The sequence below is a fragment of the Anabas testudineus genome, chromosome 24 (genome assembly GCF_900324465.2).
Source record: "Anabas testudineus chromosome 24, fAnaTes1.2, whole genome shotgun sequence".
Lineage (NCBI taxonomy): Eukaryota > Metazoa > Chordata > Actinopteri > Anabantiformes > Anabantidae > Anabas > Anabas testudineus.
The window spans coordinates 5,802,406-5,827,074 of NC_046632.1; the positions used below are offsets into that span (position 1 = coordinate 5,802,406).

A 24,669-nucleotide genomic window follows, 5' to 3' on the forward strand; every position below is an offset into this window, starting at 1 on the left:
TCACAGATCTGCTTCTGCCTTTTTCTTTTCTTTTCCAGCTAGGTGATCAATCAATATTGATATTTAGAAGTTATGGCGATGGGGAGGGGTGAGCGGCCTGTCCCAGTGACAGCAGAGGTGCTGCTGAAGCTTGGATCCTGGTCACAAAAAGGGTTAAGTGTGCCTGACTGAGTTGATCAAATCCAGTGGTGCACGTCTGTTTCTCCATCCATAACAGAGAGAGAAGAAGAGAGAGAGAGTGATGACCGTTGACAGGCTTAAATAGAGGCTTCCATGCCAGGGATCAAACGCCATCCCTCTTCTCCACTCTCTCATTAAGACGGAAAACCCGAGCGCCGCCATCCGATCTGTCTCCATTTTTCCTCAAAGGAGTCTAACTTGAAAGATCTGCGCCTGTCGGATTTACAATGGTGGGCGAGTGGTGTTTACTGAGACGCAGCTTTGCCAGAAACAACAGTCAAAGAAAATAAATGGAGCCTGCCTAGTGTTTCCACAGGAGTAAGGAAATATGGAGCGAGACTTGTGCCTTGCTGTTTGGTAATTAGTACCTAAACATCCCTGTCCTTGGATCCCATCGCTCACATCCAACATTTCTCCGAGCTGGATAATATACAGTGGAGCATTAACGTCAAACACGTCTGGTCATGGGGCCTGGCACGCTACATTAATCTGTTACTGCGCTCCCAGTGGATCCAGCAGTCGCTGGCCTTGGCTCGGCCACCACAGCACAGGCAGGAGTGTGTAGGTTGACGGCGACTCACACACACGGCATACTTTTATAGCCAGGTTTACTAAACCTTTTCAGGCCGGGCATAAATTGTGTAAATTGAGTCTTGCTTTGAGACCCGAGCTGAATAAAACAAACTGGTGTGTTTGACGTGTGAGGACCCACCAGAAACAGACCTGTGATCCAATTAAGAGCCAGACCCATAGTTTAAGAAATACTGCAGTGTAGACTTCAATGCCCCCTTTGCAAGAATAAGTCACATTTAGCTGCTGCTTACTGTAGATATTGTTCCCAGGAGACAGACACATATGTTTCAGCCTGAAGTGGAGTTTGGTTTTCTTTCCTCCTGCCCGTCTCTTTTAGTAGAAACCTCCTATTATCTGCGTTGTTTTAACTGTGGTGGTGGAGGACAGGGCTTTGTTTGTTGTCTTATTTCATACGATGTCCCCGTCTTTTGCTTCAGACTGTACAGTCTGTTAGTGAACATCGAACAGACGCGAGCCTTCACCTAACGGCTCCTCTCAAACATCAAATAAATCCATCCATTTTTAAATAAACCACAGAAGCTGCTCACATTTTGACGCATTATGTCCACTGCCCAACAAATAGATTTGAAACCTTGTTCTCAATTTGGTTGAGTTAGTCTGTTTCACATAATCCAAAAAACAAAACAACAAAACAAACAGTTTCTGGAAAAGATTTGTTTGCTCAATTGTTGTCAGTTTTGATTATAGTTGTCTTTCTTATAATAATATAAATAAACATATTTCATATAATGGGAAGTGATAGTTGTCACGTCTGGCTGCATGGACAGAAAACAGCACCTGGAACTTTTTCTTGTCCTTCTTAGGATTCTGCAAATATCTTCAGAGCAGCGTGAAGGTGGTGTTTCAAAGACAGACAGGTTTTTTTCTTATCTCTGTGACTTGATTCGAGCACAGTTTCAGCTCTCTGTCGTCACTGACGCACTCCACACGTTCACTAACTGCTAGGATTCCTGGTGCCACTGTAACGAATCAGTCATCTGGAAGGTGAGAGTGGAGGTCCTACAGGCCTGAGAAGGAAGCGTCTAATCACAGCACATGAGCTATGTCATAACAGGAGATCGGGAGTCTCATCTCTTCCACACACACAGAACATCTCAGAGAATATCAGATTCTCAGTAGGTCCCCCAAACCTCCTCCGCACGCCTGCCCTTGGAGGTTTGAGTGACTTGTGGTGAAGCTTGATGGGGATTATTGATCTGCCTGGCGCACGCCTGCGGTTTCGGCGCAAGACTGACGACCTCACCAGAGAGAGTTCTTGGCACGCGCCGGACCCAGTCTTAGATGAGCAGAGGAGCCGTGTAGGCCGGGACATGCTCGCCGGGGCCTGTAGTTTGGGCTGCCTGAGCTCGGAGCCAGGTGATCAAGACATTTTTCTGTGTATTTAAATAATCAGGCCCAAATGTAGACAGATGATAACAATAAACATATCTGATTGGCTTTTTGGAGACGAGTCACTGAAATGAGTAACCATGTCTGCAGAAAGCACAGCCCGGGGGTATTTGTGCTGTTGGTTAGATTTACTGGTTAAGTTTTTAGTTCCAGTTGTGGACCACATGAAATAATCCATGGTCACTGGAGAAGGATGTGGACACTGTGCTAATTATGTGAGATGATGATGTCAGGTATTAATACCCACTAGTGAGCCAGAACTTTTCCCTCTGTGCTGTGTTCCAACGTATATAACCGCACTGCGGCGACCACACTCGCTATACGACCACACTCACATCCACATGTCGGACATGTCTGGATCCTCAGCAGCCCTCACACATCCGCACTGTCAGGCGGGCGCTCACTTTATCATTCGGAGTTGTAAATCATCGCTTCGCCTGCAGGAAACACGCTGCATTTTATTTTCCAGTCATAAACCATAAAACCTGCCTCTAACACGAGTTATGATCCTTGGAGACATAGAGGATAAATGTCTAAAGCAGAACCAGACATGATGGCGGGCATTCTTCAAGCCCCTTTTTTTTTGCGCCTGGCATCTCCACCCGGCTATAGTCGTGTGGTGGATTTTCCAAAAAGCTCTAACATGATCTAAATGTCACCTGGGTTGTATGTTACTCAGCAGTGAGCTGGATCTCTGCGACTCCCCTGAATTACCAGTCCATTAGTTCTCAATTAACACTCACCTGATAAAGTTTTAACAGCCCCTTCATCTGACAGGGAAAACACACAGAGCCCCTTCATGCTTGGTTTCAGCTGAAGATGGGACCCCTGCCCAAAATTTTTGAAATTTTATTGCCTGGCTAAAAACCTATGGAAAAGGCCTGCTTTGCATGAATATTTGGCGCAGAGCGGAGGTTTATCCTGTCTTATGTTCTGTACACTCAGTTGTGCTGCAGCAGCTTTGCCCTTTTTTGACAGTTGAGATGGTGAATAATTTGAAACACTGACATGAAGCAAATGCTTTGGACAAAGAGGCCTTTTGTTTGTGTGTTTGGTCGCTGTCCATGGTCCTGACACTCACATTTTCACAGTCATTCCTGTTTTTTTCACAGGCAGTTGTATCAGATTGCATAATCTGAACTGGCGAAGCTCATTAAACGTTTTTTCTTTTTAAGTTTCAGAAGTGCACTTTTTTTTATCTGAGTTGCATTTCACTTAGCAGCAAATGGTTTCATGGAATCAAATGTTTCCAGACCTGTGCATGGTTTGATCGAGCGATAAACAGGGTGCCCGGCTGCCTTACAGCCACCCCCCCGCGTCTGTGAGGTTCTGAGCTGCTGCCTGGATGCAGCTCACCTTGTTCACTGCTTTTATAACAGGTCAAAAGACAAATTGGCTTTTACAATTACCCTGTGAGCAGAGAAGAGCTGTTCATATCTGGCTCTCATTTACAGAGCAAAAGCGCTCGTACAGACACAAGTCAACAATGTGGGGTGTTGGAACATAAGAACGACGACCAATAACATAGTAAGTACTAGTTTGGCCACAGGCAGCCTGCCTTTGGCTCCATGCTAAACCATATGGGTGGGCCCCTCACCCCGGTCCCTAAGGTTAAATTATAGAAGCCACTAGAGTGCGCCAAAGTACACAGTTATTGTTGACTCAGTTTGAATTTCTCCTTTACTGGGAGGCGGTGGTTCAATTACAATCAGATCAAATTAAGATCATTTTTGTGTACTTTACGGTGGGCACGGGCTGATCTCAACAACGGCCCTCTGATGCATGTGTTACGTTCTGATGGCGTCAGATTAAAGAGGCCGAGGGAGATCAAGACTCAACAGTCAGGGAGCGCGCTGGAGAGCAGAGGCCCGGAGTTTATCTCTGGCCTAAATGGGAAATCAAGATGGTTACATTTCGGTTTTAGGGCAGAAAAGACAAGCACACACACACACACACACACACACACACACACACACACACACACACCCACAGAGCCCTGTTAGAGGAGACGGAAACATAGGCAGAGATATACTGAGTGGTATGAGACCCTTGAGGATCACTTCCCGCCTGAGCTGCTCCTCTGAAATGTTTGCCGAGGTCAAGTAAACCGTTTGTATTGGGGCTTTGTGTGTGTGTGTGTGTGTGTGTGTGTGTGTGCGTGTGTCTAAATGGAGTGGTTTTGTCTCCTCGTAAACTCCTGTTTGTGTTCCTCTCAGTTGATTGCATAATGTGAGGAGTAGAGAGCAGTGTGCGCTTTGTGCTGCTGCTGCTGCAAAACTACTTACAACCTGGTAGAAGAATCAAGCGGACATCATCTCCGGCATCATGTTCAACCACCAAATTTAACAAGGACGAAAAACTCCATACCAAGCCCGGCTAAACGGTGCTGCTGTCTCTCCCGTGCATGCAGGGCATTATGCTAATTTCTCTGGGTGTCTGGATCCCGTTGTTCCTCCGGAGTTCATTATTATAATTGCTACACATGGCTGAGAACGCCGAGAATGCGAACATGAAACCAGCAGGAGCCTTTTCCGTGCAATCTATATGCAGGGAAATCCCAAGAACATTCCCAATCTGACCCTTAAAAAAACACATGGGATGGTGCAGCTCTGCTTCTCTCTTTCTCACTCTTCCACCATGCGTACGTGTGTGTGTGTGTGTGTGAGAGAGAGTGTGTGTGCTCACTTAGATTGGCTCTATTATGTCTTGGAATAATGTAAAACAGCTTCCCTGGTTCTCCCTGTCGCTGTTCCTGTCTCCAGCTCTCTGGTTTCCCAGTGTACCTTTGAAACGAAGCCATGGCAGTGGCAGTGTCAGTGGCAGCAGTAGTCTGGCTGAGCACGCCGGGGCCCCAGTCTGCCTTAGTCCTCGTCCAAAGACAATGTTGGTGTAGACGGAGCGGCAGGCCCAAGATGACACCATTAAACGTGTTTCCTACATGGAACATACTTGCAGATCTGCTTGTTAACTGTTTTGCTAAGTGATTTTAGAGAATTAACGGTGTACTCAGTGGTGGCCACTTATATTTAAACGCATAATCAGCAGACGGGGAAATCTACATATCAAGAAAAAGGTAGTGGACGGCTGCCTGGTTAAATTCTTAATAAGTACACTTCTCATTTATCCCTGAGTGAAAATGTCTAAATGGATGAATATGCAAATGTTGTTTATTACAATGATTTGAAACAGTTTTGGCTTCCTGTTGAGAATCAATTCAACAAATAACTGTACAAACAAACTCCTAGTCTCAAGTTCTTCACATACACCATTCATTAAGTAACAATAAGCAAAATACTTTATTGATTTGAGGAGGTTTTAAATATAAATTCTGCTGGGACACTGCAAATACCCTAAAGGTTCTACTGATACATAATGATCTTTAAATTGAACAAAGCACATTTCCGTGAAAAGAGAAAATTAGGATGAAAAAGTTAAGTTACAAAATTCCTATTTTATTCTTAAAATAAACAAAATGTACAATCACAATGCCAATTTCACTCACTGTTGTCAGTTTTGTGTGCCCCATAAAAAAAAAAAAATCAATCTCACTTGATGAACTTCATGAAACGTACCAGCAAAATCTAATAGACTTTCCATTAGTTTCAATTTCCTGACAAGAGTTCATGAGAGAAGAAGCATAACAATGACATAACAAGTAAACTTTACATAAGAGCGGGGTAAAGTACGGTTCCTGGATATCATACATGGGGTCATCATTAAATAATACAAGGTCTCTGATGACAGTTTGTACCCAACAGTTTTACCAAAAAGACAGAAAAAGATGAACGTCTTGTTTTCTGAGGACGAGAGAGAGAGAAAAAAAAAACCAACACAAACAAAAGCAGATGGGGACAGATTGGGATGTCAGTGCTGCGCTGGTGTGTAAACAGTTTTTAGAACATCATTTCCTGCTCAAAGTTTGGAAAGAAACAACTTTAAATAAATTGCAACAGATGCGCATAGTTACTGTAAAATAGAGACAGTGGATTAATTTGTAATTGAAAAAAAAAATAAAATTCAAATAATAGAAATCTACCAGGTTTTTATTAGCTCTTTTTTTTTTTTTTTTTTTTTTTTTTTGTTAAATGTTACACTGTGACAGCAAGAACAGTTTTTGTTTGGGGTGAAGCAGTTGGGATAATTTACTGTGACATGTCCAATTTGATTAAGTGAGTTCAGAACATGCTCTGCAGAGACTGGAAAAGAAGAACTGCGTGCAAACCTTCAATGAGAAGCCTAATCCTTGGCCGGTGCCGTGTTTTTCTCAGCTTTTTCAAATTGGGTTATTATATTACCTACATGTACTGAATATCATATTGTATGAAATCTTTTTTTTTTTTCCTCAAATACCAACTGCCTTGTGAGATCAGATTCAACTCCAATATAAATGGCTTGTTTGGCCAAGTGTTATCCATTCTGTGTGTGACTCCAGTGGCGTTACATCTGCACCCAGGACCAAAACCACGAGCCCTGCTGGCAGCCAGACGCAAGTGCTGCTCAAAATAAAACAAGAAATAAGTGCTTTATGAAACAAATATACACAAGTCTCCCATATTTTTTTGGTTACCAGTTTGCTGCCAGCAGCTGCATCCAATCACCTTGGTTTTTGCACTTTTTCCTTTTATGCCATCACAAAAAAAAAAAAAAAATCATTTATTTTAAATGGGAAAATATCAGACCTACGCTGGTGCCACACAACTATTTTAGATTGTGACACTGGTTAATAAGAGCGGTTCAAATGTAGTTAAACCATGTCAGCATAAGCTAGAAGAAAGAGAAAAAAAAACATCCTCAAAGGAAAATAAATAAACGTCTGATGGAATGTCACAGTTTCTTGTGTCTGTCGCTGTGATATCCGCTTAAAGACTGCAGAACAACAATGCAAAGAAACAAAAAAAAGAAGTACCCGTGTGTGTCACACACTCAGACAAACTTTTACAAAGCTATCTTTTGCACAATATGAATTCTACAACACACTTGGCAGTTTGTCCCTTTAGTCTTGACTCAACATTCAGCCAAACTGGATATAAAAAAAAAAGACATGCACATATAGCACGTCTGTGGGATCATCCAAGGATTATTTCAGTACTCGAGCGTTTGTTTTACAAAACAAGTGAACCTTAACGTCTGACCTGCTTCTTTGGAGTGCACCACTAGGCGTGGCGCTGCTGTAATCAGCTGCGTTGGATCACACGTCAATTCATGTGTAAACGTACCGTTCCTCATCCGGACCAGAGAATCGATATGTACAGTATCTGTGTGCATGTGAGACCAGACAAATTAAAGAAATCCAGCAGATTTTTTTTTTCCAACAGATAATTATTTTCCCTCATTGAAACTCTCTTTCATGCTGTGTTGCCAACAGGCACAATACGAGTTATTGCTCAATAAATACCAAAGGTTTCATTTCAAGCCAAATGTATGTCAACGCCTAGCTAGGATGTTGGGCTTTTAACGTGTGGAGCAGTTAAACTGAAAGTTACACCAGAAGAAACATGTTGCAATACTCTTTGGAAAACACATTTCATATTTGAAACGATTTAAATCTTTGGGTACTACAGAAATTAAACCTCTCACTCTCTTAAATTACCTATAAAAACAAAAAACAAACAAAAAAAAAACATTTTAACTTAGTAGATGCATCAAAAATATTCAGATTACACTTCTTTGACTCAAGTTTCAAATACAATACATAATTTATGGCTTTATAAGTTAAAACTAAGAAAACGCCTCAATCTACATCAACATTTCACCCACAATATACAAGTTAAATTAATTGGTTTAAAGCAAATTTACTGTCCATACCACTTAAGGTAACATATGTGTTACTCTCATCGCTTGCTACTCAGTGCTTAACTTGCATCTTGATATTTTCGTAGTACAAAAACATGCTCTGCAAAAAAGCCTTAATGAAATACAAACACTATACAAAAGAGGCAGTCTTTTACAAATATTGGTGAAGTATCCCTTAGCTTGCGCATAATAATAAAAATGAAGTAATGTCTTATCCTCTTGGGCCTAGCAAACCGAAATTGTCTTTCTCATTATTGCTGTGAGAATGACTCCCTTTGCAGTGCCTTGGTCAAAACACATTCCAGGAAGACGAGTCCATACAAGTCTGGTCTTTTTTTGATCTCAACCTTAATTTCCAAGCAAAAGGTAGAGATAGCTGATGAGAGCTCCAAAATCCACCAAAGGTTTTGTGCTTTCAAACCATGACATCAGTTGACTTCCAGTCTCCGCCTCCAGGTTTTCTTCAGTATGGCCTCCAAACAGCTTCATCCATGCGGCCTCCAGGGTTGAGAACAGTTGGGGAGTTACTGTGGCTCCCGTCGCCATCCACCCCTCCCTCTGTCTGGCTGGGCAGATTGGGGTTCACCAGAGAGGTGCCCGTGGAGGCGCTAGTGCAAGGCGGGATCATCCGGGATGGTGAGCGATCCCCGCCGGGAACCATGGAGAACTGGTATGAACCGGATGATGCGCCGTAGTAGAGATAAGGTGTGCTGCTGGTCTGGAAAGGTCCACTCTGGCTTTGGGTGGAGCCCGGGTAAGGAGGGGGAAGGTATGTGTGGTAGTGGGCGCTGCCCAGTGACATGGCAGAGGTGACAGGCGGGGTGTAGGTGAAGGTGGCTGGGTAGTGCATCCGAGGACTGGAGAAGCGACTCTCTGTGAGGGAGGAAAGCCCCGGAAACTGACGCTCAAACTGACCAGGGAATGGGCTCAGGTCAGAGGAACCTAAGGACACACACACAGACAGAGAAACACATTCAGTTCTTTAGGATTCTCTGACATCAACAGCGCAGCAGATATTATTATGCAAGTCTAAACAATTACACGTCTTCCTTCCCGTTTGTCAGTTTTGATTATATGAAATGTGGCTTTGGACTCCGCTATTTAGCATTCGGTCTTGTAAAGTAATTGAGTTTAACAAATAAGTCCCCTGAGAAATCAAACAGTAGTAAACTGAACTGAACGTAATCAATTTCAAGCCAGAAATGTGTATTAACCAATTTGGACTGGCTAATGGATTTTGTGGGCACGGTTATGAAAAAAGCCTTTATCTCTAAATATTGTGATATCCATCAGCTTCGGTGGTGCTGCTCACATCAACTCCCGAGTTTTGATAAAGTTAACAAACACATCAGCAAAGTCCCACACATGTATATGGCTTAATATGTTTATGCCTCTGCATACTGATGTTTCTGTGCGTGTTGCGCATGTTTATGTGTATCTGAATAATTGTTTATGCATGCAAATGTGTGTGTGCAAATGGTGTGTGTGCGTGTGTGTTGTGGGGGGTGGTGGTGGTGGTGGGGGGGGTGGTTGTGTGAATACTGTATGCACATAAAAAAGCAGTTGGGATGAATCAGGAGCTGCACATGTGGAAACACTTTGAGCAGAAACAGTTTCCATGAGATCCATAATGAGGCAGGGCTGAGCTCTGATGTGGCTCCTCTCCTCGCCTCCCATCGGCTCCAGCGTGTGTGTGTATGTGTGTGTGCGTGTGCATGCGTGTGAGAGAGAGAGAGGGAGCCGAGAAGGAGCTGCTCCGTCTCACCCTTCGTTCCTCTCTTCGCTTCATCCCTTTAAAAAATACCCAAAAACCACTAACTGGCTGTGGCGAGCTTCGCACTGGGCGCAGAGTTTAAGGCGAATAGGAGGTCCTCCCCTTCTCACACTCCCTCCCTACCATCTCCTCTCAGTGGTTTAGTCCAGCCATGGCGCTCTTATCATAAATCACCAGGCGTCTTCCGTGTCACCATGTCTGCTGTGTGAGGGGTGGCGGGGAAGAGGAGGGGGACGTGTGTGTTTATGTGCGTGGAAGAATTGCGAAGCCCGGGTTTGTCACTAGCGTCAGATAGCATATGCTGCCAATTAAGGCCTTTAGACTTCCTCTTTCCACAAGAGCAGTTTGATTCTAATAGAAATAGTAGGTGATTGTCTCCGCTGTAGAGGAACAGTGTGATCTCAGACATGACCAGCGCTGTTCAACAAACTCCTGCCTTCTGCTTTTAACATTTGGACCTGTTTTAGTGTTCAAAGGGACGGAGTGACGATCATCCAACTCTGACATTATTGGAAAACGGAGGGGGCCATTGTTTGAATCTCTGAAAGATCTTTTACAAAAATTAGCACCTCGGAATTAGGTTTGATTTGTCTGATGAACTTTCGTAACTTGTTCTTAGCAAATTTAACATGTCAACACAAGAGCTTGATCGCGTGAAGATGTCTGCGGTGGAACGGTGCACAATTTGCACTGGTGCATCCACATCGGCTTCTGCTTGTACTTGTCGGTATGTTCTGTGGCTGGATACTGTTACAGTGCAGCCTGGCGAGGTGTCAACATGATCTGAAAGCCTTAGTCACATCACTTATGAGGCATTAAGCGCTCGAGGTGCGCAAGTGGGCGAAGGCGGGAGGCGAGCTTTTGGCCCCTTGTGTCACTTTGAGAACAAAGCCTGGTGCTCGCGAGATGAAAGCTGAAGGGAAAGACCAAACTAATCAATGTTGACAGGGCAGCTGGCTGGATTTTAAACCCCTTCTAATGCAGAGTCACACGGCTGCATCTTGTAATCACTCACCCTGGCTCGGAGCACACACACACACACACACACACACAGGGGAGGGTGTAGTATGTTAGCACAAGTAAACAGAAAGAAAAAAAAAGTAGGGTAGAAAAAAAATGTCACATGGCAGTGAGTCAAACAGGTGTATGGGGGAGAAACTAGTCTGACGGCATGTAGGGATTTTAAAGGAACTTTCCTATCGGGGGGCGAAACAGAGACAAATTGGAGCACAGATGCTGTCGTTACGGCGAACAGACTGGGCTAATGCAATTACCCAGAATGCCTTGTGAGAGTGGCGTATCGCTATAAAGACACTTTATTTGTCAGTCACGAGCCTGTTATTATCCCTGGGCCTGTTATTACCCATACTCCTCTGGGATCAAAGACTTGGAGCGAGGAAAAAAGGAAACAATCGTTTTTCCTCCGCTGTTTAAAAAACGCCATCCAAACCGCTCTCTGGAGAGACAGTCGGACTCTGACAACATGCCTCGTTCCTCATGTTCATTTGAGAATGAGCTAATAGCAGCTCAGCGCTCTGTATTAGTCTCTGCTAAATAGTAACACACTGATGTTTTTTTTGGTGTTCAATGAAGTCTTTGTTTATGTTGCTGCTTTCTTCTGCGTGTGCGGCTCTGTGTGTGAGCGTCTGTCTTTCTCTCCCCCCTCCCCTCCTCCTATCGCATGAGAAAATTTATTATCTGGTCTATTTGTAGCAGATCACGGTGGTTTTCACACAGTGGCAGAGAAGTGGTTCTACCTGGCAATCGTCTAGGCACGTCACTGATGGCAGGCAGGCCCGTGCCTCGGCTGGACGAGAGGGGGGTGGTGGAGTGGACTGAGGGGGACGCCATGGGACTCAGGTAGGATGGGTACGTCTGTTCATACGACCAGGGAGGAGAGGACTGGGACTGACGAGGGTCTGATGGGGAGAAATTGAGCAAGGGAGGAAAAGGAGGAAGGAGAAAAAAAAGCCCAGAAAAACATAAATAAATAGAGAAAAACAGACAAGAAAAGAAGGAAAGAATAATTACCAGTGGCCCATCAGCTGGATCAAATGTTCTCATCTTTTGCTAAACTGTGCAGCAGATTGACAATGACATTCAGTACAGCTGTAGACATTATTAGGGCCTCTCTTTCTCTATGCTTGTGTTTAGAGGTAAGTATCAGTTGGGCGCATTATGCAACATCCTCTATAAGGACACATCTAATGTTTACCTTCCTAGAGAAGATCTTCCTGTTTGCCTTATAAAACATTGTGCTTGCAGCTGAGGCACAGAGAGCCTTGCTGGCACACAACCAAGGTGTAAACACAGCAGTAGACAACCAAGAAAATAACTGCTGCACAGTGTGTGTGTGTGTGTGTGTGTGTGTGTGTGTGTGTCTATGCTGCAACACAATGTGAGAGTTGATCAAGACTGCATTGTATGAGAGCTATTTTTATGTGTTATTATGAAAGTTTGGAAAAAAAAATGTATAGTGATTTACAATCTACTTGTACCCAAGGGGCACTTCTGCAGTTGTCAGGGTGTGTGTAGAAAACTGCAGATTTGCTCAACTAATTTAATTAAATCAAATTAAGACCTCATAAAAAATGTACTGATAGATTATTGGTTGACCTAAATAGCTAAAATGAATGGCTAATGAATAGGTGACATACACACTGGACACACACTAAACTGTAAATGGATGACATAGTTAGTTAAAGGTAATGGATTAACAGGTTAGTTAAAAGAGGTCAATATACAGTAATAGATAAAGAGCTCAAATGGCTAGAAATAATGATTTAAATGGTGAATTAGTTAATATGAACATAATTGTTCAAACAGTTAAGAGCAATGGATGACTATTTTTAGCCATTTCATTGCTTGAACGTCTGCCAGTCCAAGTGTTAAGTATTAAGAATGCAAATGATGAAGGAGTACTTGAGGCAGGGTTATGGGGTTAACTCTGAGGAAGGGTAGGAACCACTCCTCTAATCAATAAAGCTGCACTCTGAAGTTTCACATTTACACTATGGATGCAGTTTATTGCTATTAAATTTATGTCCTATCCAGTATATTATACTCTTTACACACTGCAATGATTTTTCACCATCCCTCAAATGACCCTCTGAGGAGTACTACAAAGCCATGGCGGAGAGTAACTAAGAGCTAAATGATGACCTGTGATGAGCCTTCAGGCGTGTGTGTGATCAGGTAGCAGCCATCCTGAACCGTGAGAGATGGTGTTACCTTCTAGGATGTAGATTGATAGAGTGACGGGGTGGAGAAAGACAGACGATCTCTGAGGGAATGTAACATACTGCACTAGGCGCTCCGTGGCGTAAACTGCTAGTCCCATCAGGACATGATTGCATTTGAGGTTTGACATTTCACCTTGCATACGGTAAAATGTGGCCATGATAGCGACGCTGATATTCAAACAGTGAAGTGTGCTTTAGTGTGGTGTATTACATGAAGAACAAAACATTTGCTGCACACGTACAAGAAAAACTGATGAGAATTTTGTAAAGTAAACTATTTACACTTAATTAGTGTAAATAGTTTGTGTCCTTTGAACCAGGCAATTAAAATAAGATTAAATTAAATTTAGATAACAGACCAGTTTTCATTGTTTAGTACAGGGAAATAGTGCTGCCGTTATTGTACAACATGACGCCTGAGAAGCTTATTCAGTAAATAAATGTAGTATTTTAAATTGAGATTAACAACCCAACATTAATAGAATAGAGATTTAGCACTTTGCTCAACTGTACTTGCTTATTGTAATGGAGCTTGAAACCAGTCTTTCCTGGGTCTCAGGTAAAGGCTGATGCTGGTGGGGGGCTCTCACCTGTTATCTGTGTCTGTCCCTGCGGGTTGAAGGAGTTGGCTGCTGTGTTGAGAGTTGGCCGGGGAGCTTGAGTAGGAACGGTGACCCTCACCCTCATCCTCTCAAGCTCACTGAGGCGGTCTGAGAAGAGACCCGTCTTGGGAGGATCCTCGAGTTTTTGACGATGCCCTACGAACACAAGAACAGCGTTTGAATTCGTACCAAGCTGCACCAGATGGAATCCAAGCTGTTATAAAAGACAGTTTTATGAGGTATCATTGTGATGACCGCTGTGATGTTGCATGAACTACTATTTTTTTAATTAACCTAAAATGAAACCGAGTACATTTAGCTCTGTCTGAATAGTGATCTCAATTTGTTTGTTTTCCTCTTGGCATCCAGTTAGTGTGTCAGTTATCCAGTAATGTACATTTAATGACTCATTTCTTCTGTGTGCCATGCCTTAACTGTTAAACATACTTTGTGCTCCTAAACAAAGAGAAGGTAGAGAGGCTTTTCGGGAATGGGATGCTACATCCTGCTAATTAACAAAGACTTTTTATAACTATAAATTATATAACATCATCTTGCATGAGATAAAAAGCGAGAGTTAACAAGGAGATATGCAGAGAGACAGACGTTGCATGTATGTTAGGGTTTAACCTGAGGCTTTTTCCTCAGGTAAACACAAGTTCTCACGCCATCCCCCCATTATCCCCACAGGAGTCGTAAGCTATGCCAAACATATTTTACCCGTTCCTTTCCTGCATTCCTCGGCTGATAATTTTACACCCTCTATATCCCTGATTTTATTCCCATCCGTCTTTAAGGCTGGTAATTCTAGACTCCTACAATATACAAATACAGTATTGGAAACGCATAGATGTGCACACAAACACAAGACAATGTATCACCCGCATTGTCTAAGTTAGCCCATCCCTATCCGAGCAGCCCTATCTGCCCTATCTGCAGCAAAGCTTGCCCAGGGGCTCAGGTGACTATAGTTTAGCAAAGGTGGGGTAAAAACAGAGGCCTGTGCACACACAGTCCTATTCTAACACTGACACAAGACTATGTCAATGTGTCTGTCTGGTTTTGCACAAGTTCCCCTGTAAAGGCGGTAAAGTAAATATGAAACAGAGAATAGAGACTCCTGCTGTGCTTGGCAGTGCTCCAGTTGGCACAGGCCAAAACAGCAAGCTACCTCAGAATCCAGCCCAACCTGCCTGCTTCATGGGCTTGGAACAAAGACCTGGCACTACACCTACAGCACTGGGTTGGTGTTATGAGAGTAGAGGAGAAGAGATCAATCAAAAACCAAAATCATCTGTGTTACTGAGTCACCATTAGAAAGATCAGAGCACAGAAAACTAGCTCACAGGGTTTCCTAATAATCTCCTACCTGAGGAGGTAAAGTCGAAAGGTTCATCCCTAATTTCTTTTTTTGGACATTTTATACATTCCCTGCCGCATTCACAGTTAAATAAATACAAAATTACAGCAAGAAATCTATTATAAATACCACATTTTGCACAACTTCTCAAAGAATTCTTCCAGTAAAAAAACAAACAAACAAACCAAAATAAAAAAAAAACTAATAAAATCCTCTAAATGCTTTTTTAAACCATCTGAATCTCCACAACAAATGTATTTATTCTGGATTAACTTTCTGGAATTTGATACCAAATACTGCTGCTATGAAGTGAGACTTGCAAATAGCTGCAGTGAAAATGCACCCAGTGACTGTCAGAGCGTGAACTTTACTGCAATGACGTTACCGGACTGGCATCATCCATTTCAAAATAAACAGACAATCTCATAATCGGCTTCTTAACATAGTTGCTTTGGAATGGAGAATAATATCAGCTACTTGAAAACCTCAGCTTATTAAAGACTTTAGAACATAAGTCATGTCCATATTTCATTAATAATATTTCTTCATCGTTCCTGTGGATAATTTGTGCCTCTTGCTGGCATTCCTCATCTCTCTGTGCAAGCTGTGCCCAGTCAATCACAGCGTTTCCATTTTCAACAGACCAAATTTCTATTCTAAAAAAGCCTCGGGACACAGTGTGGGCTTTGTGCACTGCCCGTCTCCTAGTGATGGGAATAAATAGCAACTGGAGACCAAGGGAGATGGATGGAGACAGAGGGGGACAGACATGAAGGGGGAGGAGGCACATAAGAGAAGAAGAGACCCTGATGACCAGTAAATTAAGAGCTTTGGATGGGTCTGAACCAGTGAGGAGTTAAGGCTCTGTGAAGAGTGCTGAGTAGAGGGAATGGCGAAATAGTTAGAGAGGGTTTAAGATTTCAAAATCTTGGAGAGGATTTCAAAATACAGACAGATATTTACATGGACATTTAAAACAATTTGGGGCAGTTTTAATCAGTCAATTTCAGTATGAACGCAACCCAATTTAAAGGAAACCAATGTATTTTTCTCCTATAGGAATGCAGTTTGTCAACCACTGCATTAAGGTCCAATTTACACTCCAAACAGCCAGACCTCAAGTGCATTAGTTTAGTGGGCCCTGACAGTAAATACAGTTTTACATGAGTTAATTACACCTTTTAGACGACAACTGTTGCCAAACACAAGACATCTCAGCTGTTTTATCGGAACCCTAGCAGGGTGGAGGAATGAGCCAGGGGTATTTAAAGGAGCGGGAAAGGCGGATGATTTCACTGCCGTAGGGAAAGTCCCTGAGATTCCCATCATCCCTGTGAAAACAGCGGAGATTTTCGATAGCGCCTGCCACTTCCCTGCCCAGCCAGCGGCCGGAAACATGGACAGATTCAGACCAGATGTGAGCAACTTGCACACACACACACACACACACACACACACACACACACACACACACACACACACACACACACACACACACAGAAAACACACGCATGCAAGAGTGGATGTATGCAAACACGCGTGGACATGCAATCATGCACATTTGCACACATGCGTGGTGCATGTACCTTTGTGCATACGCGCGCATGTGCGCACATAAACACACACACACACACACACACAAAAAAAAGATTCATAATGATTAGATAACACCTCTATAGATAGTATCTCTAATCACACACTGATCCTAGAATAGTATTATTTCAGCTGTCTCAGAGACATAAGTCTGGATTCAACTCGCCCCTGCTGATCTGATAACAGTGAGTAAAAGCAAGTAGGCAAATATAACATAAGTCTTCTGTAAGTAATGGCAGCATTAGATTGGATCTGAGTCTGAGCACAGAGATTTTTGACAGATATTTAGCTTTCACCTCTTATGTCCAGGCTCAAAATACTTCTAAAGTCCACTCAGCTATGGTATGGCTTGTTTTGGGATTTTACACTGACAAGGGTATCAGTGTAGTGTAAAACCTAATTAGTTCATAGGGCTAAAGGCCTTAAAGAAATAGTTTGTGAAATATGCTCATTGACTCTCTCTCCAAGTGTTAGATGAGAAGATTAAAAAAAGAGAAGCTGGAGCCGGCAGCTGGCTAGCTTAGCTTAGCAAATACTAGAATCAAGGAAAAACAGCAATCTTGTCCAAAGAGAACATTTTCTTTTGTAAAGACTGAAGAAACAACACATAAAGAGTTCATCAGTGAGCTTTAGAGCTGCTGAAAGACTGATGTACCTTTAGATAGAACCGGGCTCAGGGAGTGAATGTCTACAACTATAGAATTATATTTACTACACTGACAAGAATGGTTTTGAGACTCCTCTCTCTTTTGAAAATAATTCCACAAATGTCCTTTTAATATTTGTAATATTCCTTTAAATAACACAATTCTCCTCTGGCACAGGTCCCAGTTATCACTGCTGACACATCTGAATTCCCCTCCCTTTCGCCTGACTAAGTAACATGTGAGGAAAATGTGGAGCGCCAGAATATCTTGAATAAATAGGATAATTTAGAAATTCTGTGTCACGTCATGCCCTCTAAGCCCTTCAGTCTGGTTTATGATCTCTGGGTGAGTTTGGATGAATGTATCTTTGGGACTAATTCAGAATCCCCCTCCCACCATGCGCAAGGAGCCTGGGTTGAATCAGCCAGTCTGTGTTTGTGTGTGTACATGTGCGTCAGTCATCTCACAGTGGAACAGCCAGTAAAGTCGATGAATGAATACACTGGGTCCATATTTCACTTTTTTATTTGGAGTCCTCACAGTGGCCATGTTGTTTTTGTGAGCGGTCAGCAACAATGAATTATTTCAGGTGGCGATCTGAAGCTGGCAGAGCATGGCTCGTGAGGAAAAGCGCTGAGTGGGTGACAGCCAGACGCCCGTCTACCACGGGGGTCTGGTATAAAACGAGAAGAGAGGCAGAAGAGAAGGAGAAGAGGGGATATAATAAAGTCAGATTTGAAAAAAGAAAAAAAAGGAGTGAAAAGAGGAAGAAGTGAAAAACAGAAACAAGAGAGGAGGTGTGGGGGACGAGGTAGCGAGTAAAGGAGAGTAGGAGAAAGAGAAAAAGGGGGAGCCAGGCTATCATGGAGTGCTGCCAGCTGTCTGTGTGGTCCATGCGTTCCAGCCTGAAGGAAGCAAGCCAGGCAAGGGAAGGGCACACACACACACACACATTTCCATAGACACACAGATATACACAACAATTCCCAAAGGTGATACATTTATTGAATGCAAAAACACTTTATATGCACACTTGGACAATATTGTGCATAGTCTGACAAGCACATACACACACAGACAGTTTGGCTTGTGTGTGGTTTTTAGACAGGCTCCCTCTGCACCACTGTATTCACATTAGTGTTTTGATTCAGAACAGCAGAGAATGGATCCCCCTGAGATGTTTTTGTTGCAGCTCGGGGCCAACCAGCTCTTTCTAAATCTTTATCTCTTTTTATGATTCACTTTTCTGCCTCCCCTTCTCGCTCTTTATTCTTCTGTCTTCCTGTCTGTCGCTCTCTTCCCGCTGAATGATTATGTGTTTTGCATTGTAGAGGCCTTGGCACCTCTTCAAGGAACTTCATAAGACTGACTGCCTCTAGACTTTTTTCCTCTTCTACTCCCCCTTCTCTCTTCCCCTCTCCCCCTCTTCATTCCTTTTCCTCCTGATGTTTGGGTGAGTTTTATTTGTCCGGCTCCCATTGTTAAAAGCTGTTTTGAGTAAGGCCCCAGCAGATAGGTGTGTGTGTATGTCTGTGCGTATGTGTCTGAGAGAGAGAAAATAGTCTTGAGTCCTCGAAAATCATCTTCATTATCTGGATGCTGTACAAAAGTATAATCTATTTTTGGACAGGTTGTTTGAGGCAGTAACTAATGGAACGATAATCCAGATGCATAAATATCCTCTTACGACTCGAGATAATTCAGTGAAACTACAACTGGCTGACATCATCTAAATATTGTGGTATAATGTAATTAGCATTTGTGAAGATGTTAGCATTTAGTACTGTGCAATGTCTGACAAAGCAAAAGCCTTAAAGCAGGTAATAGTTCCCTAAACATGTAATGGCATGTGTGTGTGATGACACTATTTGGAGGCCTTTTGATGTTGTCATGACAGACGTGCTAGTGGAGGCATCTGACTTACTCATACTGTTTCCAAAGTTGTGAAGGAGGCAGCAGTTTTTAAGGGGTTTTATATAGGGTATAGCCTACTAACCACTCCAACATCGCTGTTTAGGTGTATGTGTTGCCTGATCTAGCTGGAGCCATATCTAGTGTGTAAGTATGTATTGTGGGTGAGTGTGAGTATGTGTGTGTGTTGCTGGAGGGGTTTGACTTGGCAGACAGGTGTCCTGAACCACTAATATTGACTACAGGCCTGTAAGTAACCAGGGCCTCTTCACCAGACCTGTTAACACCCTGACCAAAACAGAATCAAAACTTAACCTCATCCCCAAACCCAGAACCCCCCCCAGACCCGGTGGCTTCAAACACCAAAGCAGAGACAGGCCTTACCATTAACCTCCACCACTGACACAAATCACACACGCACACACACATTATACGCACTTAGTTATGCACAATAACCACTGCAATATGCCACAGCAAGAGTGTGTGCAACGCCAAAATGGTTTTTGTCACCTCCTATGTTTATCTGACATCAATCAAGCATAATGAGAACAGTGGGTTTGGACAGAAAGCCTTGTATATTGTGTTATTACGACTCGGCTATTATCACTCAGGAAGTTTGTCTCAGCTGGCTGTAGCCCCCGTCAGGAGACAGAACCACCTATAAAAGCATATTGGTTTAAACAACCACTCCCTGTCTATTAGCTCAAAATGACATTTAATGAGGCCTATTAGCTCTGCTTTAAATCAGCACTGTGGCTACGCTAGACTAATGACACCAATAATGCACACTCTCTCTACGGTCCATGCCATGTGCGTGCACACATGTAGACACGGCACTACACGACAAACATGCATTTGCAGTCATACGAGCCTACAGACATGCCTATACACATGAATACACACACACAGGCATATACATGTACAAACCCACTCTGCAAGTTGTTGATGCAGTGGCAAACCACAGGGTAACCAAGAGCTGTCAAGTGATTAAGCACAATACGAGCCACAGAAACCGAGTTAGCCTCCCGCTAATAACACAGTGGCCAGAGGGACCTGACTAACCGCTTACTATACCCATGCACACCCATATACACACTGTAAACCACTGAGGAAAAATCTTTAGAGTAGGCCACAATAATATTCGTCGCTCTGACCATGCAATTAATTAACTAAAGCTCAGCACCACAGTTTAGAGATATGAGCCCCCTTCATTCATGGGTGGTCCCACACTGATATTAGATGAGGAACTGCTGGGGGAAATGACATCCCTCAGGAAGACTCATATGGCTACCATAAGGCTTATCAAAGACACAAAATGTCCTTCCTGAATGAGACACCCGCAACCAGGCAAGCCATTAACAGGGATAAAAAAAAAACCCACTAACACCAGGAAAAGTGTAAAAAAGTCAATAAAAGAACAGAGAATTGTTTTTAATTTTGGCTTTTTTCAGACCAGACACCGGCCCACACAAATCTAAAGTTACTGTCAAGTTATTTTCCACAAACAACACAATTTTCTACAGAGGAAGGCAACAGAGTGCCAGTGTGTGACAACTTCAAGACAGCCTACTGTTCTTTCTCTATGTGGACCCTTTCCTGTAGGGGCCCAGTGTACCATAGGCCTCCTAATTACCCACTCGTTTAACACAAAATAGAGCTGTAATGGCTGACAAAGCCCCCCCATGTGTCAATGAAACGGTCATAGATAGAATCACGGTTCTGGAGACAGCTGGTGCTCTCTGCTGTGAGTTTCTCCATTCTGAGGGGAGGTGCAGTTGAGAGGGCACATGTGTGTTTTGCCACCCTCCGACCTCAGCTTAATGACCCCTGAGAGGGAGACGTGTTTTGGCTGCAGTTTCTGGGTAAATTACACCAAACTGCAATTCTGACCACTTAACAGCAAAGTAAAGAAGTTCAGAGGTTACGTATGATGACATACTATTTAATGCTTAAATTACTGTCCTGAGACTGAAGTTGGAACATGCAACCTTCAAAGCTTTTCCCCGGACCACAAATTGAGCAAATAGAAGGGAAGAACAGTGGATGAAAGTGTCAAGCCTCTTCCCCTCACCTGATATCCAAAGGTAGTAGTGCCTTTCACTTCACACATGTCCGCGCTTCCAGTAAGACGTTAAGGATGTAACTCTAAGACTGCGACTTTGCTGAGACCAAACTGGGCTTTTCCAAACAAATTCGGCCCTGATTCCCATCTGCTCGACACCAAATAACAGGACTTGTTTGAAAGTCGTCTGACGGAGGACAGCAGATGCACAGGAAATGCTTTTGATCAAACAACAGGCCTCTAGAGTGAGGAGGGATGAAGGAGGAAAAGAGAGTGTGATTGTGAGTACATGTGTGTTTGAGGACAAGCATGTGCCTTTGTATCAGGATGGGTGTTGATGAGTGCTGAATGCACAGTGTGTGAAGTGTCTTTTGGCACCACGAGCAGGTTTCCTACATTGGAGATTGACGGTGGCATTAATTCCACTGTGTCCCGGCTCCTGCGTGTCTCTGTGCTTCCTGGTGCCATATGTGAGGGTAGGGAGGTGGGTGGGTTGTTTGTGATGTGATATTGTTCATTGAGATGCCATGAGAGGAGAATATGTTTTTTTTATGAATAGGGAGGAGGTTTAGGGAAACAGCTGCATGCCAGACCAGTTGGCACTGATGGCTATAGTAAAGTTTTTTTTTCCTCCTCAGTTGTTTTTATATGGCCCATTAAAATGAGCTGATGCTAGCACTCTGCTACCCAGTGTACCCTCTCAGGAATATTCTGCCTACTTTTTATTTCTCTTCTTTCTCCTAAACTGCCACACGGGAGGCTGGGTTGCTTTCGCAGAGGTCAGCTTGATAGCTGATTAACTCAACCAGAATTTAGACATGTACTTGCTTTGGTCAATCTACCTATTTTATTGACCTGTCACTATTTTAGTTGGACATTTTTGCCATTATGTGGGTTTCCATCCAGCTGTTTTTATTTTCAAATTCTATAATAAAATTTAAAAAAATCTCTAAATATCACACGACTGCATATGGTGAGAAAAGCATCTTGATTATGCAAAATGCAAAATGTGTAAAGGAAACTGATTTAGTAGACCATCATGATGTACAAAAACTGTCCACCAGAGTTAAAAAATAGTGGCAGTTAAAGGCAAATATACAAAATGTGGACTGATGAGAAATGCAACATTTTATATTTCCATCATGTTTTCTACATTCCCACAGTCTGAAGTTTAATTGGTACTGTATTATGTCAATTTTATACGCATTCTTCTTTTGCATCTCATAAATCAGCTTCTCATGATGGCAATGCACATTGAGTTTTTTTTTGCTGACTTCCTTTAATTCCAGTTAAAACTTGCACTACATTTGCATAGAAACCCACTTATTGGCTAAAAGTACAAAGCAAAGCTCAGTTAAAAGGGCATCTATTTTCCACAGCCTATCAAAACAGAACCAGTGTAACCCTTTAAAAGAAACTTAAAAGAAGTATGGTGTGCACACAGAGTAATCCCAGACTGTATGTGCATGCATTTGTACTCACTCCTGGGCTCACGAGGTCCATCCACGGTGACCTTTATGGCTCGGTGGTAAGTGGCCACTTGTGGTGGGTTGGTGAATACTGTGATTGTCAGTGTGAAGCTCTTGCCTGTGGTGACATCAAACAACATCAAATGACAAACCATCTGTACAGACAATGACCTGCATTCATAGCTAAACCATCCCTAAGTCACAAGTGGGGCTGTGATCGCATAATACCCAGTACAAACTGGGGGAAATCAACTTTAAAAAGATCAGTGACCAACGACGCAGGCTGTTCGAGTGTGTTCAGTAGGGACTGGAGGAGCCAGTTTCTTGTTATCCAGACTTTCTCCCTGTCTAATGCAGTTTGAGTGGGCGAGAGGCATTTTAATAGTCACTTCCTTTCTCGATAATCCCCAGCAGTTGCTGCCTTGGGGTTGAGTGTGTGTCTGTGCAAGTGTGTATATTATGTGAGAGCACCAGGAATGCTATGAATCAGAACGCAATAGCCAAGTCAGCAGCAGCACTAACGTCCGTGGCATGTAGATGCATCCTGTAACCATGGCTACATGCAGGAAAACGGAAGTTGGGGGGCAGGTTGATGCAGCGACTCATCTATGCAGCTGTCCATTCAGTCGCAACCATGTACCTGTGTGTGTCGTCCCCTCTTCCGTTCCACACACTCGCTTACTATAAACATGCCTTTCAAAAAAAAAAAAAAAAAAGGCAGCAGATCAGTCTGGGAGATAGCAGATCCCAGATCAACAGGTGGCCCACATGCCTGATTTGAGGGGCATACGGGTGAGGCAGAGATAGTGATCTATGATAAAAGTATGCTCTCAAGTCGTGCATCACCTCCCTGTGCTCCTTACCATCATCACTGCTGTCATCTGCTCCCTGTGATCTCATTTGAGCTTACTGTCAAGGCAAGGCTGTGCACTACTATACTATTAACTCTAATGATGTTATCACAAGTATCTGATTACTCTTAGTCTATCCATGCTGTCATCATGCTGTGGCACCATTTCATCCCTGTATCAATCAATCCTTGTCCATCTCTCTTGGCTCTCTCTGTCTCTCTGTGCATGACTTTTAGCTATCTAACATCCTATCAGTTTGCTCTGTTTATACTTATCTCTGTCATTGCTAGGTATTCATTTCAGACACCTCGTCGTCTGATATTTCCTGGGTCCTATGTCACTTCCTGTCACTAGATTCTGTGTCACAGAGAACTGACGCATGCAAGATCTCCACAGCAACAGGTCCCGTCACCATGCCTCCTCTACGCTACATACTTATTCAGCTCCTATCCCCTTTGACTGCCTCTGCTCCCTCTCTTTTTGACAGCTACAACAGAGAAGTAAACCGAAAAAAAAAGTCACTGGTGGAGCTGCTGACAGCGCTTATCACCATCAACTTGTGGCAGGCGACCACTTTCTGTGAGACCTGCAGAAAATAAAAGTCACTGCGAAAATATTTCCAGTAAGTTTGGAGAGGTGAAAGAAGGTGAGAACACATCCTCACTGTCAAATCACAAATAAGACACAAAATGATTCAGGAACATGATGGAAAATTATGCAGAGTCGCTTTAGTGATGCCAAATATTCCGAGAATGCCATCTGACCCAATCTGAGTGTGCCTCTGCTTTGCTGTCTGACAGCCTGAGGACATGTGCTGAGAGTGATTAGCTGCAGGCTTGCGGCACCACCCAACATGTTTATAAGCCTGATCTGAGCTGGGTCATGTCAGGTGAACGTTAAGTAAAGGATAAAAAAAAGAAAAAGACGTGTTACATGTTGTCAGATCAGCACTTTCTTATGTGGCTGATTCAGAACTGACTGTCTTTGTCCAACGTGTTTTTTTTATTAGGCTAAAGGGCATACAGGGAGCTTTTTTACTTTACAAAACTTGTCTGTCTCAGCCACGTAAAGATAAAAAGAAACTTCAAGGAAACTCAAGTTAAAGCAAAGAAAGTGGTAGCAATGTCTCAGATGGGCAGTGGGCCCAGAGTTATTATGTGGTTGCCACGTAGGGACTGTGACCACTAATCCACACCACTGAA

The 24,669-nt window shown here is 43.1% G+C and overlaps 1 protein-coding gene across 2 annotated transcripts in view; it reads right to left on the bottom strand.

Annotated features, from left to right (window-relative positions):
* Nucleotides 1-5,594: 5,594 nt before the first annotated feature.
* The window catches only part of runx2b (RUNX family transcription factor 2b), a 38,556-nt gene continuing 19,481 nt past the window's right edge, over nucleotides 5,595-24,669 (bottom strand). For both annotated transcript variants that reach the window (XM_026341891.1, XM_026341892.1), the window contains 4 exons: nucleotides 22,630-22,734; nucleotides 13,563-13,730; nucleotides 11,488-11,649; nucleotides 5,595-8,898 (listed from right to left, as the gene is read on the bottom strand). In XM_026341891.1, coding sequence (XP_026197676.1) covers nucleotides 8,420-8,898; nucleotides 11,488-11,649; nucleotides 13,563-13,730; nucleotides 22,630-22,734 — 914 coding nt within the window. In that variant the 3' untranslated portion in view covers nucleotides 5,595-8,419. The remainder of the gene's footprint in view (nucleotides 8,899-11,487; nucleotides 11,650-13,562; nucleotides 13,731-22,629; nucleotides 22,735-24,669) is intronic.